At 38.6% G+C, this 17,417-nt stretch overlaps 1 protein-coding gene across 1 annotated transcript in view; it reads right to left on the reverse strand.

Moving 5' to 3' along the window:
• Positions 1-17,417, reverse strand: part of PPM1D (protein phosphatase, Mg2+/Mn2+ dependent 1D) — a 51,275-nt gene that overhangs the window by 26,589 nt on the left and 7,269 nt on the right. The window contains exon 2 of the mRNA XM_024757614.1: positions 9,379-9,607. Within this exon, the coding sequence (XP_024613382.1) occupies positions 9,379-9,607 (229 nt within the window). The remainder of the gene's footprint in view (positions 1-9,378; positions 9,608-17,417) is intronic.

Genomic DNA, 17,417 nt, shown 5'->3' on the forward strand with positions numbered 1-17,417 from the left:
TTTTTTTTTTTTTTTAGATTCCATATATATGTGTTAGCATACAGTATTTGTTTTTCTCTTTCTGACTTACTTCACTCTGTATGACAGACTCTAGGTTCATCCACCTCACTACAAATAACTCAATTTCATTTCTTTTTATGGCTCAGTAATATTCCATTGTATATATATGCCACATCTTCTTTATTCATTCATCTGTTGATGGACACTTAGGTTGCTTCCATGTCCTGGCTATTGTAAGTGGTGCTGCAATCAACATTATGGTACATGACTCTCAAAAAGCAAGAAAATTTGATAACTGAGGGGAGGAAGAAGTGGTTAAAATTGAAGAGGGATTACATAATGATAAAAGAAATTGAAAAGGTTGTATACTTTTTGAAGGATTTAGGGGTATTGAAAATAGAACTTCAAGTTTAATATTTTTGATCTGAGGAATTAATAATAAATTTCTCAATAGAAGTACCTATGTATTTAGATATTTTTGTATTTAGAAGTGAGACTAGACTTTGGAAACAGATCAGCTGTAGAAATATAGATTTGGGGGTTACACAACAAGAAAACCCGCCTAGAAATTTGGTGTTGGAGCAACAGAAATCTGTAATTAATACACAAGAAGTCAGTACACTCCAGGGTGCCTAAAACATTGAGATATAGTCAAATATTGGAGCAAAAAAGTAATAAAACTCAACAGAGATGGTCTCTCAACCTATGCCTGAACGACTGAAATGGGAAACTGGCCCTTAAATCAATTTAATAATAATCTGCCTGGAATTTAAAAAAATAAATAAACAGAAGAAAAATGTTCCCCTGGAAGGCTTTAAAAAGGTGAGGGGAAGAGTGGCAAAGAGCATTCCCAAGAAACAGTATTAGCCTGCCTGATATTAGGTTCACCTGACAGATACATGCATCAGACACAAGTGGATTCTGAACTCTCAAAGATAGATGACATTAAGATAACTGAATTAAGTCTTCACACTAAGATCCCATGTGCACACTGAAACCCTCTGATTACAATCTGAAATTTCATTTCATCTACGGCAGGTCAGCTGACAATAATATGTGGTCTTCTTGTCAGTTACTGTTCTCATTATTAATGAGTACTATGACATCCTGATGTATACATGAGTCTCTTAATAGCTTACTATGTTGACTGTGAGTAGTATGACTCTGTCCCCGTAAACCTGATGAACACTGAAACTAAACTGGCTTCAAGATACGGAAAGCTGAAGACAGGACAGATAGTGGTGACCATCTCCACAGGAATGTCAGTATGAAATGCTGTAGAACTCAGCAGCAGCCTCCAAGTTAACCTCCATCTATGGCTTATCTATTTCTGCTCTAACTTCAAAGGAATGAAGATACTAGGGAGAAGAGATAACAAATGGAATACAAGTTCTAAGAGAACCAAAATAAAGGCATAAGCCTTCATAAATGAGAAAAAAATCTTCCTCTGAGCCCAGAAAAACATGAATATGACAGAAGGAGAACAGCCTCAATCATCTTTCTTAAGTAGAAAACAAGCTCACGAGACAAGGGCAGGCCAGGAGATTTGAGCAGCTCTGTCTCATGAAACTTCCTGCAGTGATGGAAATGTTCACTAGGCACAGTCTGATACAGCAGGCACTAGCCATGTCCGCCAACTGAGCACTGTCAATGTGACTAGTGCAAATGAGGAACTGAATTTTTAATTTAATTAATTTATATTTAAATTCAGACAGTTATATGTGGTTAGTGGCTACTATACTGGACAGAACAGGGGGGAATGCAGCAAGTACAGGATGAGCAGAAAACTTTGTCAACATTAACCTAGAAGAGAAATTCAAGAGAGGTGTTCATTTACTAGCCCTTTTGAGAATTATTTTAATTTGTAATACTGAAAGCAACATTGTTCTTGGTCATAGTAAGAGTATCAAAGGCCATCACTCTGTTATTTTATGCTTTCTTCAATGCTGATCCTCAAAAAGCAAAGAGGAGAGTAAAGATTGAATCTACAATTGACAAGAATCTGTGAAACATAAGAGTTCCAGGAGAAGAGACACCAACATTCTGCCTTCCTAACACCTTATGCCCTATTGTTCTTCCCTAAACCAGCTCCCTAAAAAGTAAGGCTTAATACTTAAGTAATTACAGTACCTACGCAAATTGCTTCCAACATAACTCTCCTAGGAGCTCTCTAGATACTTAATATTCAAAGTTATTATGGTCTCTGTGTTTCTCAGAAACAAATGACAAAATAAGGGCACTGGCTAAAACAAAGTTTTAAATCCAGTATCAAAAAACCAAAGAAATGTTGCAAAAGATGCTGCTTTTATTGCACTTCCTGCTGTTGTCCTGCATGACTAATGGCATACACAAATGATCAGCCTGATATGCAAAGGGCTGACTGAGCAGCAACAGAAGGCTGGAAAAACAGAGCACTGGCCAGTTGCCCAGGGTGAGGACAGAGGGAAAGGAGTAAATAACTTACAATAAAACAGTTGAGGGACTTCCCTGGTGGCACAGTGGCTAAGAATCCGCCTGCCAATGCAGGGGACATGGGTTTAAGCCCTGGTCCAGGAAGATCCCACATGCCGTGGAGCAACTAAGCCCGTGTGCCACGGCTACTGAGCCTGTGCTCTAGAGCCCACGAGCCACAACTAATGAGCCCACATGCCACAACTACTGAAGCCTGCGTGCCCCGAGCCCGTGCTCCACAACAAGAGAAGCCAACACAATGAGAAGTCTGTGCTCGGCAACGAAGCGTAGTCCCCGCTCACCGCAACTAGAGAAAGCCCGCACATAGCAACGAAGACCCAACACAGCCAACAATAAATAAATATTTATTTATTTTGAAAATAAAAAAAAACAGTTCAATTTGTGCAAAAAGACACCTGCTTTCAAATGGCAAACAGCATCTGTCCAACTATCCAGATGCTATTTTAAGTAACAGGACAAAAAAATAAACTCTAAAAGAAGTTATTAAAATAAAAATAATTTTAATATTCATAGTGAAAAATAAAGAACAGTCAAGAAAAATATTTTTTAAAGACTAATGAGAGGAGTCAGGCCTACCAATATTAAAAATTAAAATAAAGCCTCAATTTAAAATAATATGGGCTTCCCTGGTGGTGCAGTGGTTAAGAATCCGCCTGCCAATGCAGTGGACACAGGTTCTAGCAGCAATGAAGACCCAACGCAGCCAAAAATAAATAAATAAATTTATTAAAATAAAAACAAATAAGTATGGTACTGGTGCATGAATATACAGTATTAAAAAAAGAAAGCCCAGGGGCTTCCCTGGTGGCACAGTGGTTGAGAGTCCGCCTGCCGATGCAGGGGACGTGGGTTCGTGCCCCGGTCTGGGAGGATCCCGCATGCCACGGAGCGGCTGGGCCCGTGGGCCATGGCTGCTGGGCCTGCGCGTCCAGAGCCTGTGCTCCGCAGTGGGAGGTGCCGCAAGCAGTGAGAGGCCCGCATACCGCAAAAAAAATAAAAATAAAAATAAAAAAATAAAGCCCAGAAAAAGACCCAAATATATATAATTGCAAAGCTCATTTTGCATAACTACCAGTATTGGTCTCAGATACATACTGACCTTCACACTCATAGGATCAAATAAACTATAGCATGAAACCAGGCTCATTTAACTTTGTAGCATACAGGACAGGAAACAAGAGTATGCCAGCACTGCAGCTTCAGTCGTGCTGTCTTCAGAAGTGATCCTTACAGAAATCCAGGAGCCAATTTCTAGGCACCACAAGTGAGCTTCGTATGCCATAAGAATCAGTATCTTAACAGCCCATGACTTGCTCGTCCCTGCACAAGTCAAACTGCATGTACACAGGGCAGCTACGGTCTCTGCTTCCCAAGAGAAATTTGTGGTCCATTCAAAATCTTTCCTATCCAGATGCAGTTCCATTCAAGGGTCATTCTACAATAAGCAATGTTGCCTTATAACAGAGCTGACATTCCATATTTATCTTAACCAGAGAAAGAGTGCTAGAAGAGGATAAACTCAAGATCATCTTCCCATTGAAGAAGGGTTTTATGCCTGGTAAGCCTTCTAATCAGTAAGGAATGGTTGTTAAGTGGCTACCAATGGCCAATGAGAAAAAAATATTAACTCATATCCCTACTACTCAGGTTTAATTTTAAAATTCCAGAGCTATAAGATTAAAATGTAAATGATGGGACTTCCCTGGTGGCACAGTGGTTAAGAATCCACCTACCAATGCAGGGGACATGGGTTCAATCCCTGGTCCGGGAAGATCCCATGCGCCACGGAGCAACTAAGCCCGTGCACCACAACTACTGAGCCTGCGCTCTAGAGCCCACGTGCCACAACTAATGAGCCCACGTGCCACAACTACTGAAGCCTGCGTGCCTAGAGCCCATGCTCCACAACAAGAGAAGCCATTGCAATGAAAAGCCCGTGCACCCCAACGAAGAGTAGTCCTCGATTGCTGCAAGTAGAGAAAGCCCACGCCCAGCAACAAAGATCCAACACGGACCCCCCCATATTTAATTAATTAATTAAAGAAAAATTTAAAAGAGGGACTGCTTAAAATGTAAATGATAAAACCACACAAGTAATAGAAAAGTGGTTCTCAAAATCTGGTTCAGGGACGCCAGGAGTCCCCCAGACCATTTCAGGGGGTCTGCAAGATCAAAATTATTTTCTTTTTCTTTTTTAAAATTTTATTTATTTATTTATTTATTTATTTATTTTTTGGCTGTGCTGGGTCTTTGTCGCTGTGCTCGAGCGGGGGTTACTCTTCGTTCTGGTGTGCAGATTTCTCACTGCGGTGGCTTCTCTTGCTGCAGAGCCCAGGCTCTAGGCACGAGGGCTTCAGTAGTTGTGGCACACGGGCTCTAGAGCACAGGCTCAGTAGTTGTGGTGCACAGGCTTATTTGCTCCACGGCATGTGGGATCTTCCCGGATCAGGGCTTGAACCCGTGTCCCCTGCATTGGCAGGAGGATTCTTAACCACTGCGCCACCAGGGAAGCCCTCAAAATTATTTTCATAATAATACTACGACCATGTGTATACAGTGGACTTTTTGAGCAGTTACAGGATTTGCTATATTGTATAATAAAATGTGTCAATATTTGGATGATCTGCATAACTCAGCTAACCAATACTTTATAAATGACCAATACCTAGGTTTCAAAATCATGCATGGGGGCTATATACTATATGATTCCAACTATATGACACTCTGGAAAAGGCAAAACTATGGAGACAATAAAAAGACCAGTGGTTGCCAGGAGTAAGAAGGGAGGAAGGGGGCTTCCCTGGTGGCACAGTGGTTGAGAGTCCGCCTGCCGATGCAGGGAATACGGGTTCGTGCCCCGGTCCAGGAAGATCCCAAGAGGAAGGGATAAATAGGCAGAGCACAGAAGATTTTTAGGGCAGTGAAACTATTCTGTATGAAACTATAATGGTAAATACCTGTCATTACACATTTGTCAAACCCTAGAATGCACAACACCAAAAGCAACCCTAACATAAACTATAGACTTTGAGTGATAATGATGTGTCAATGTAGGGTCGTCAATTGTAACAAATGTACCACTGGGGAAGGATGCTGATAGTGGAAGAGACTATGCGAGTAGAAGGAGGCAGGGAGTATACAGGAACTCTCTATACTTTCTGCTCAATTTTGCTATGAATCTAAAACTGCTTTAAACAACAAAAATCTACTAATTAAAAAAATCATGCATGGATAAAGATATTATTTAACCAATGGCTCTTAACTGATACACCTATGGCTCTCAGTGAAAGAGTATGAAAAAAGTCATTGATATGATTTCAGATACCACACTATTATTAACCTTTAAGAAACTCCCTCTTCGTGAATTTTAGAATAATATCAAAGAAGAATACCCCCAAAACATGGAAAAGCTTTTGAAATACTCTCCATTTTCCACCTATAAATCTGTGTAAAACCAGACTTTACTTCAGATACTACAACCAAAATACCTTATCACAACAGATTGAATGTAAAAGCAAATACACGAATCTAGCAGTCACCTATTAAGCGAGACAATAAAAAGACTTTTAAAAAATGTAAAACAATGCCAATCCTCTCAAATGTTTGTTTTGGGGAAACAGCTATTTTTTCATTAAAATTTTTCTTTATATTAACAAATAATGAGCCTAACATTGTTATTTTTCAATAAATTAACAAATATTTGAAAATGTCTCCATTTTAATTCCTAATATGGTAGAATCAATACATATAACCCAAATAAACAAAAAGCTCTTTGAGGGCCTTAATTTTTAAGAGTGTAAAGGGTTCCTAAGACCAAAGTATTCATAACTGCTGTACAAGAAGAAAATATAGAAGACTTTTTAATAACCTCAGAGTGAAGGAACTGTATGTATGGCACAAAACCCAAAAGTCATAATGGTAGAGATTGATCAATTTAACTACATTAAAATAAACTGCCACATGGAAAAATATTCCAGGAGCAGAATCAAAACACAAACTGTGAAAACAACATCTGAAACTCATCGATTATATTAGTCTAAATTCTCTAATGTCTAAGTGGCTCCTACACATTAATACAAAAAAGGCTAACTACTCTCCCCCAAAATGAACAAAGAATATAAACAAAAAAACACAGAAAAGGAAGTATAAATGGCTCTTAAATAAAAAGATATTCAAGCTTTCTCAAGATAAATGCAAATGAAAACATCACCAAGATGCCTTTTTTTAATGTACAACTGGATATGATCAACTGTTGTCAGGGTCATCCACGTATCCTGATGATATAAGTATAAATTTGTACAATCTCCATGGAGACAAAGAGTTAGCAATGTAATTTTATATCCTGCTTATTGTGACCAATAAGCATTCTCCTATATTATTAAAAATTCCTGGTAGGGGAAAGGGGGAATTGGAGGAATGTGGTCAAAAGGTACAAATTTCCAGTTATAAGATAAATAAGTACTAGGGATGTAATGTACAACATGATGACTATAGTTAATATTGCTATATTATATACAGGAAAGTTTTAAAGACAATAAATCCTAAGTGTTCTCATCACAAGGAGAACGTTTTTTTCCTTTATTCTCTCTTTTCTATTTATTGTATCTATATGAGAAAATGGATGTTAGCTGAACCTATTGTGGTAATCATTTCACAATATAAGTAAACGAAACCATCATGTAGCACGGCTTAAATTTATATAATTGATATATGTCAATTATTTCTCAGTGAAACAGGGAAAAAAATCATATATTAAAGAAAAATTCCCCATATGTATGGGAGTTCATTACACTATTCCACCTTTACTTTTTTTTTTTTTTTTTTTTTTTTACTGCCAGGGAATTCCCCTACCTTTACTTTTATGTTTGAAATTCTTCATAACACCATGATTTTTAAAAATTTACATATAAAAATTAATGTTCATATCATATCCAATGTTATGAATATATATTAAATGTACTTAACCATTTTCCAGCTGTTCGGCTTTCAAGTTATTTTCAGCTAAATTAACAGTCAATAAACACAGCTGCAATCAATAGCTCCATTCAGATATTTTGGTCCACATTTCATATGTCTTCTTTAGAGTAGATTCCTTAAATTACTGAGTCTATATACATTTAAAGTTAGTGGTATGTGTTATATTTTGTATAGGTCATACCAATATATAATCCTATCAACAGGATACCCATTACAACAAAAATATTGCTAACCCAACAGCAAAAAATATAATTTCATTTCAATAATGTTAAACATTTTTCCGAACGTTTATACTATTCTTTTGAGAATCTGTTTTTGTTCAAACTTCCTCTCCATTACCCATCTATCTGAAGGCAGCAGAGTTTTAGTGTTTTCCTTACTTATCTTTTGAACTCCTGGTAGTTTAAGGATGTTAATTCTTTCCTTCAGTTTATTATTTCTCTGAAAAAGACCATTTTGATTTAATAAAAGCAAGAAAGAGGGCTTCCCTGGTGGTGCAGTGGTTGAGAGTCCGCCTGCCGATGCAGCGGACATGGGTTCGTGCCCCGGTCCGGGAAGATCCCACATGCCACGGAGCGGCTGGGCCCGTGAGCCATGGCCGCTGAGCCTGCGCGTCCGGAGCCTGTGCTCCACAACAGGAGAGGCCACAACAGTGAGAGGCCCCAGTACCGCAAAAAAAAAAAAAAAAAAGCAAGAAAGAGAGGAGGGACTTCCCTGGTGATCCAGTGGTAAAGAATCTGCCTTCCAATGCAGGGGACACAGGTTCAATCCCCGGTCAGGGAACTAAGATCCCACACGCTGTGGGGCAACTAAGCCTGCACACCATAACTACTGAGCTCGCGCATCTCAACGAGAGAGGCCACGTGCCACAAACTAAAGAGCCCACCCACCGCTCTGGAGCCCGTGCCATAACTAGAGAGAAGCCCGTATACAATAATGAAAGATCCCGCATTCCGCAACTAAGACCCGATGCAGCCAAAAAGAAAAAAAACAACAACAAAAACCTGGGGCTTCTTAAAAAAAAAAAAAAAAAGCAAGAAAGAGGAGGCAAGTAGTAATATCATTGTAAGACTTGAGTTAGAATGATTATTTAGAAAACACCAGACTCTGTTTAACTTGCCTTCATCCTTGATTTTTAAAAATTAGTATTGGAATAATTTTTAAATTTTCTTATGTTACTCATTCCTCTGATTTTTAGAATAATCTTACATTTTAGTTTGTAGCATAAAAATATTAGGCTGAAGTCAAATTCAGTTCATAGTTTACAAACTATCTCTATACATATTGAGACAATAAGTTGAAACAGAGGTTTGCAGCATATATGACTCAGAAATAAAAGGGAAAAACTGAAAGCTAATTCTAACAAAATTCTATTCCCAAAGACAGATTCAAATTGTTCTACTCTGGGGGACTTCCCCAGAGTAGGTGGTCCAGTGGGTAGGACTCGAAGCTCCCAGTGCAAGGGGCCCAGGTTCGATCCCTGATCGGGGAACTAGATCCTGCATGCATGCCGCAACAAAGACGACCTAAGACCCAGCGCAGCCTAAAGAAATAAATATCAAATTGTTCTACTCTGGAACTATAAGGGCTACTCTGTCCAGATTCTGAAGGGCATGCTGATCAGTATTTATGTAAAAGGTTTTAAATAAATCCTTGTATGTTTTGTTACTTGAGTAACAAAATTATTATTATTTATATTATTATTATTATTTAATAATATTAAAATATTATTTCCCTTTGGAGCCATTATCAGAAATAAAACAGTCAATTCAAAATAATAAGATAAATATGAACATACATAAGTACTTCATCAGGTAAACTGAAAATCTGTAACTTCATTAAAAGGGAGGAGTAGGTCAATCTGGTAAATAAAGCGGAAAAGGACTAAATAGAACCAAGAGAAGAAAGACAAAATAGGACAATAATTACCTCCCACCAAGTCCTTCAATTCGTTCTCTTTCCTTGGGAAGTTCTGGCTTATGGTCTTGTGTCACCTCCACAGCTCTGATAAAATCATCCTTTGGGTCATCCTGAATTCCAAGAACCACCCCTGAGTCACCCACATGAGCTACATACATCTTCAGGCCCCGTATGATGACCACACTGGCAGTTGTCCCTGACGTGCTGGGAAGACCTGTCATAGTCTTTGGCCATTCTGCTGTAATAAAAAATAAAACATTTTACTCTTTCAGGTGTATACATTAATCCTGTGGCAGAATAAAAATGCCAACATATGCTGAATTAGCATGTTAAATTTTGAATTAGCATAGGAAAATATTTAAGAAAAATATTTTGAAAGCTATTAAAGAAGGACTTGTATTAATCCCTTCATTCACATATTAATAAATTAATTTTATAAATAATGCAATTATATTACGACCATCAAGCCGATCCTAGGAGAAAAATGTTACAGCACAGATTTACTAATTCCACATAAGTCTTAGTCTTAATTACATTTAGTGGCAAGGATATGTTAAAAGTTTTGATACCATACTGCTAGCAGCTTATCATCTGTTTATTAATTTCACTTCAAGAAGATTTTCAGAAAAAGCTACTGGATTTGTTTTTAAAACAACTGTTGAATATTCATAATCTAATAAATAACATTTATTGAGCACTTACTGGATACCACTTTCTGTACTAAGAGCTTTACATGTATTGTATTATCTCATATAATACTAATAAACCTAAGTGATAGGTAAGATTAGTTCCATTATTTTCATTTTGCAGATGAGGAAACCAAAACTTTGAATGGTTAAGAAATTTGCTCAAAATAACTCAAGTATTTTAAGTGGCAAAGATCCCATATACCTAATTCCAAAACCTATACTGACTGACTATATTCACTATCATTTAAAATTCTGAAATATTCTGTAATATTAAACTACAAGTTACAGTTCAAGACAGCAAACTAAGTCCAAACACTGACATATTCTCCCCACCAAAATCCTACTGAAAGGACAGAATATAAATATTAGAAAAAGTCCAGAGCAGTCATGAAACACAGAGAAGGGTCATAAGAAAATCTGAGGAATTCCTGGAATTTTAAACAAATGGAATTAGATTGAGGGAAAAATCAGAATGCAAAATTTGCAATCCAACATAAGGAAAAAGCACAGTCAGTAAAGGAGGCAGTACATCAGTATTCCCCATTAACAGAGTTCCAGAAAAGTTCAAACTCAGAGGCAGTGGCAAAGGCTGAAGTCAGGAATGGATGGTAGAAGCCTGGCAGATTCATTTAAAACTGCAGGAGCTAGGTCAGTGCCTAAACTCCCTGCATGGTAAAAAGTGAAACATTTAAGTTCCTGAGATGCCAGTAACTATAATACCTCTCTTTTAAGAAAAGTGGTACATCAGCTGATAGGGACAACAGGGTCTCAAAGGGGATGTGGTAGAAGAAATAAGCCCCCTCCCCAAATGGACGGGTGCCACACAACTTTTATAGCCACAAGCCTTCTCTAATATATTTGGGCTAACTAGTTCTTTTCTTTTCCAATATTATATATGCTGAAAAGCCACCTCTTGAACACTACAGTGCATCTCCCCATTCCATCCCATCCCACAGATGGAACCCATCCTCCAGAGTGACCTGTCACTCACAACAGAGGGTTGCTTGCAGTATACGAAATAATGACCTTCACAAATGCTAAGGGAAACCAGAACAGCTACCAATATTGATGAAGCTAGAAATTCACACACACAGGCATATACACATGTAAAACTATCAGCAACAGCACCAGACACATAGTTAGTACTCAATAAACATTAGTTTTTGTTGTTATCACCATTATGTATTTAAGAAAAGCAACCAGCCTGAGAGGCACCAAGTGGAGTCGCCAAAAAAAAAGGCCCTAAAGAAAACATTTGTGGATAGATTACTGGCATTGATAAAGTTCAATAAGGCTACTGGATATAAGTAGTTACATAAAATATGAATTCTATTTTTGTAAAACAGCAACAAAAAATTACAAAACGTAACTTAAAGAAAAAAGATCCCATTCACAATAACAGCGAAAGGTGTGATATATCTGCCAACAATGCTAACAAATCTCTAATAAGACCTGTATGGAAAAGTTGTAAGCCAGTGAACAAATACAACAGTGAGCACAGAGACAGATCCATGCATATTCAGACACTTGATATATGAACAGTGGAGAAAGGACAGTCAATAAATGGAACTGGGATAAAATTATAAAAAAACAACAACAACAACTTTGGGTCCCTGATGCCAAACACACACACACGCACACACAAAATCAATTCCAGGTACATCAAAGACCTAACGTGAAAAGCAAAGCTAAAGTGCTTAGATAATGCACAAGAAAGTACATTTACGATCTCAAGGTGGGGAAGGATTTCCGAAAGACAAAGAATGGACTAGCCATATAAGAAAATGACTGTGAAGTTGTACTACCATCAAAATTAAGAATTTTTGTTCATCAAAAGATATGATTACTAGAGTGAAAAGACAACTCACAGAATGGAAGATGATATATTTGTAATATATACACACCAAAAGAATAGTATCCAGAATATATAAAATGCTAAAACAAATCACATCAAGAAGACTACTCAATAGAAAAACGGATAAAGGACCTGAACAGGCTTTTACAAATGAGGAAATCCAAAAAGCCAAAAAGCATGCAGAGGTGTTTGGCTTCTTTAGTCATCACGGAAATACAAATTAAAAGCCATAATGAGGACTTCCCTGGTGGCACAGTGGTTAAGAATCTGCCTGTCAATGGAGGGGACACGGGTTCGAGCCCTGGTCCGGGAAGATCCCACATGCCGCGGAGCAACTAAACCCGTGTGCCACAACTACTGAGCCTGCGCTCTAAATCCCGTGAGCCACAACTACTGAAGCCCGCGAGCCACAACTACTGAAGCCCGCGCGCCTAGAGCCCGTGCAATGGAAGCCCGTGCGCCTAGAGCCCGTGCAAAGGAAGCCACTGCAATGAGAAGCCTGCGCACCACAATGAAGAGTAGCCCCTGCTCGCTGCAACTAGAGAAAAGCCAGTGCTCAGCAATGAAGACCCAACGCAGCCATAAATAAATAACTCAATAAATAAATAAATAAAAGCCATAATGAGATACCACAACATAATTATCAGATTGCTGCATAAATTAAAGTTTGACAAGAGTTAAGTTAAGAATGTGGAGTAACATGTTCTATCATCAACTACTGGTAGGAGTATAAACTGGTACAACTACTTTAGAAAACATCTAGGCATTATATGGTAAAGGTGAAGATATGTATACTCTTGACTACTCACTACCCATTGGTATACAGCATAAATTCATGACACACAATACATATGAATGTTCATACCAGCACTGTTCATATGGACTAAAAACGGGCAACAGCTTAAATGTCCTTCAACATAACAACAGACTATACTACATATAATGGGTGAGAATCTTACAAGAAGGATGAGATAAAAGAATACATTCAGCATGATTTTCTTCAGAAAAAAAAAACCTATCATGTTTACAGACAAGAGGTAAAACTATTAAGAAAAATAAGTAAATCACTACAGACCTATAATCACAAAAGTCAAGCTTGTGTTTGCCTCTTGGGGGAAGACAGAAATATGAGATCAGAAAGGGCATACAGGGGCTTCTGGTGTACAGGCAATGTTCTCTTTTGTAACTGGATGGTATTCATTTTATGATTATTTATTAAAGTGTACATTTATGTTTTATGGCCTTTTATGTATGCATGCTATGTTATATTTCACACCTTTTTTAAGTTAAAAGAAAAACAAGCAGCAGGAAGAAGGCTTCAATTTTACAAACACAGATCACAGCAGACAGCTCCCTAGCCCATGCAGTTTTGCAGTCTGGTTACAGACGTCATTTCCAGAAGCCCAGCATAGAATATGGTGTATGTTTCTTTAGCCCTTTCAATTATTTTATGGGTTAACTGTAGCTCTTGCTAAAACATTTTTGTTCCTTTAAAAAAAAAAAAACTAGAAAACATGGTTTTCTGTAGCTAAGAACCTGAAAAAGAAATCTATTATCATAATAAATGCAAACGAGGTGAACTCCCAGAAACAAGGGTTCTTAACCACATTCAGAAAATAAAATTTACCTACAGCATACAAGTAATTTAGCTGTTTGCAAAAAGCACCTAAAACGAGATGAAAAAGGAGAAAAAGAGCTAAAAATAAAAAGGATATTCAAAGCGATGTTAATATTTAAATCACATTTTTTGTCAAAAGCACTAACATATTATGAAAGAAATTCCGCAATGATCTAAAAATACTGAATAATCCATGCTTTCCCTATTCATTTGAAATGTCACCTTTTATCATATGTTACATTTTGCCTCAGATCTATTTCTGAACTCATCCTACTAATCTATTTATGGTGCTTTTTAATAATAGGGAGTTTAAGTATCCGCCAATTATTCTTCTTTTTCAATATTCTCTTAAGTATTTTTCCATATGAACTTCAGAAGCAACTTGTAAAATTAAAAAACAAACCCTGTGGAGGTTCTGATTGAAACTGCAGTAAATTTATATATTAAGGAACCTACCTCTTTAATTTGTCTTCCTTAGTTAGCCTTTCTTGTTTTCTACTTTACATTTTAATCTTTTAATTAAAAAAAATGACTTAAAACTAGGAGCATATTAAAAAGACAGTATCAGATAGTATATGAACTCTGACATAAGTATCCTTTAGGAAATGTGCATAAGTCATTAAAACAAAGACTAGGGGACTTCCCTGGTGGCGCAGTGGTTAAGGATCTGCCTGCCAATGCATGGGACACAGGTTCGTGCCCTGGTCTGGGAAGATCCCACATGCCTCGGAGCTACTAAGCCCGTGCACCACAACTACCGAGACTGCACTCTAGAGCGCACGAACCACAACTACTGAATCCTGCACGCCTAGATCCCGTGCTCCGCAACAAGAGAAGCCACTGCAATAAGAAGCCTGCACAACACAACAAAGAGTAGTCCCCTCTCGCCACAACTAGAAAAATCCTGTGTGCAGCAATGAAGACCCAGTGCAGCCAAAAATAAATAAAATAAATTGAAATAAAATCATTGTTATAAAAAAAAGTGATTTGGCTATATATATATATATATATATATAAGCCACACGGCATGTGGCATCTTAGTTCCCCCATCAGGGATTGAACCGGTGCCCCCTGCAGTGGAAGCGCGGAGTCCTTTTTTTTCCTTAATTTTTTATTATTACTTTTTTTTTGCGGGGTGGGGGGGGGCTGCGTTGGGTCTTCGCTGCTGTGTGCGGGCTTTCTCTATTTGTGGCGAGAGGGGGCTACTCTAAGTTGCGGTGCACAGCCTCCTCATTGCGGTGGCTTCTCTTGTCGCGGAGCACAGGCTCTAGGTGCACGGGCTTCAGTAGTTGTGGCTCGCAGGCTCTAGAGCACAGGCTCAGTAGTTGTGGCGCACGGGCTTAGTTGCTCCGTGGCATGTGAGATCTTCCTGGACCAGGGCTTGAACCCGTGTCTCCAGCATTGGCAGGCAGATTCTTTTTTTTTTTCCTAAATAGATTTTATTTATTTATTTATTTGTTTGTTTATTGCTTGCTTGCTTGCTTGCTTGATTGGCTGTGTTGGGCCTTCGTTGCTGTGTGCGGGCTTTCTTTAGTGGCGGCGAGCCGGGGCTTCTCATTGCGAGGGCTTCTCTTGTTGCAGAGCACAGGTCTAGGCGCACAGGCTTCAGTAGTTATGGCATGTGGGCTTCAGTAGTTGTGGCTCGCGGGCTCTAGAGCGCAGGCTCAGTAGTTGTGACGCACCGGCTTAGTTGCTCCGCGGCATGTGGGATCTCCCCAGACCAGGTCTCAAACCCGTGTCCCCTGCGTTGGCAGGCGGATTCTTAACCACTGCGCCACCAAGGAAGCCTGGAAGCGCGGAGCCTTAACCACTGGACCACCAGGGAAGTCCCTATATGTTCTTTTTTTAAATTATTATTATTTTCCATTATAGGTTATTACAAGATATTGAATATATTCCCTGTGCTATACAGTAAATCCTTATTGTTTGTCTATTTTATATATGGTACACTAAAATCTTTTAAACCCATTTTACTGACTCTTATCTCTAGGCAAGAAATACTAAGGGAAGAGGCTGCAATGAAAATGGGCTCCCTGATCTCTGTGGATGGGAGAACCTGAGGTGACAGAGATCAGATAGGAGCAGTTAATTACCCAAAGAAAATCTGGTACAGTTACCTCACTGACAACAGGGCAGAAGAAAAATTGGATCTGCAGAATGGTCTTTCACAGAAAACAGAAAACAAAACAAAAAGAAAATCTTCCACGTTTAAAGAATTGTTAACCTTCTTCAAAGCGATATGTGGCCATTTTCACATGTAGCTATACACCAAGGAAAAAGAAATACCCACAACATTGAGAAACTACTGAACGATGGCTCTAAGATAATAATTCTGGGGCTACAAAACACAGCCACAGTCCACTGATAAGACATAAGGTTCATGGAGATCAGGTACTAAATAGGACTTTCAATCCAGTCCACCTCAGAACCAATGGAATCCCAAACCTATGCCACAGCTAGTTTGGTCCCCAAATAACCTCAGCAACTAATAGCTTCCCGACATAGCTCTTCATTGATTGGTCGAAAGCCTATTAGGGTAGAAAAGGCCAAGTGCAAGACCACCAATGATACTCTCTTCCAAAAGAGAAAATTAAAAGCGTTATCACATCTCTCAAAGCATAACGAAGATTGGTGTCACCATTAAAACATGAGCTGAGGTGGTGATCCGATATATTCCAGTCTATAATTTGACCACTGCAAAAGTCTGATAGCTCTTGGAAAATGACAGGGAATTATAATCAAATGGTGATTCCAAATGCTACTGCCAAGTTTCTGATTTATTCTCTGTACTGAAACAAATAAATATAGCCTGGTATGCATCCAGCAGCAGGGCTCTGGTGAAACTGCTACCTAGATTCCTGGAGGTATCCAAGGTTTCTGATCTGAGGCCTGCTTCTTCAGGTTTACTTTTTTCCCTAGGAATAATCCAAAGAATTTTTTTCTTGAACCAATAGAAAGCAAACTGCCAACAAAATCTACCGTCACTCCCAAATACTATTATAGTATCTAACTCCTACAATACACCATGAAAATCAGGAAATTAACATTAATACTATACAACCATCTAATCCATATATTTCATGCAAATTACATCAACTATCCTAACAATATTCTTTATAGTAAAAGAATAAAATTCAGGATCCCTTGTTATATTTACTTATCATGTATCTTTATTTATCTTTATTCTCTTCCAATCTGGAACAATTCCTCAGTGTTTCCTTGATGCTTTTTAGTACTTGGCCAGTCATTTCAAGAATGTCTCACAGTTTGGGTTTGTTTCATGTTTCCTCCTGTTTGTAATCAGATTACACATTTTTGGCAGGAATATCACAGAAGTATTAAATATGATCTTCTCCCTGCAGGCAGTATACAATTTCAATTTGTCCCGTTAAAAGTGATGATACTCTTGATCACTTGATTAAGGTGCTGTCTACCAGGTTTCCCCCTATAATCCTTTTCCTTTTGTAATTAATAAGTGTGCATAAGGAGATTATCTGAGACGACATAAATATCCTTGGAGTGGGTTGAGTGGTGCCCCCCCCAACTTTAATAAAAGATATGCTCACCCACAACCTCTGAATGTGACCTTATTTGGGAAAAGGATCTTTGCAGATGCAATTAGGTTAAAGATCTTAAGAAGAGATCACCCTGGATTAGAGTAGGCCCTAAGTCCAAAGACAAGTGTCCTTAAAAGAGAAGAGCAAGGGGGCTTCCCTGGTGGCGCAGTGGTTGGGAGTCCGCCTGCCGATGCAGGGGATGTGGGTTCGTGCCCCGGTCCGGGAGGATCCCATGTGCCACGGAGCGGGTGGGCCCGTGCGTCCGGAGCCTGTGCTCCACAGCGGGAGAGGCCGCAGCAGTGAGAAGCCCGCGTACCATAAAAAAAAAA

The sequence above is a fragment of the Neophocaena asiaeorientalis genome, unplaced genomic scaffold (assembly GCF_003031525.2).
Source record: "Neophocaena asiaeorientalis asiaeorientalis breed wild unplaced genomic scaffold, Neophocaena_asiaeorientalis_V1.1 scaffold327, whole genome shotgun sequence".
Taxonomy (NCBI): domain Eukaryota; kingdom Metazoa; phylum Chordata; class Mammalia; order Artiodactyla; family Phocoenidae; genus Neophocaena; species Neophocaena asiaeorientalis.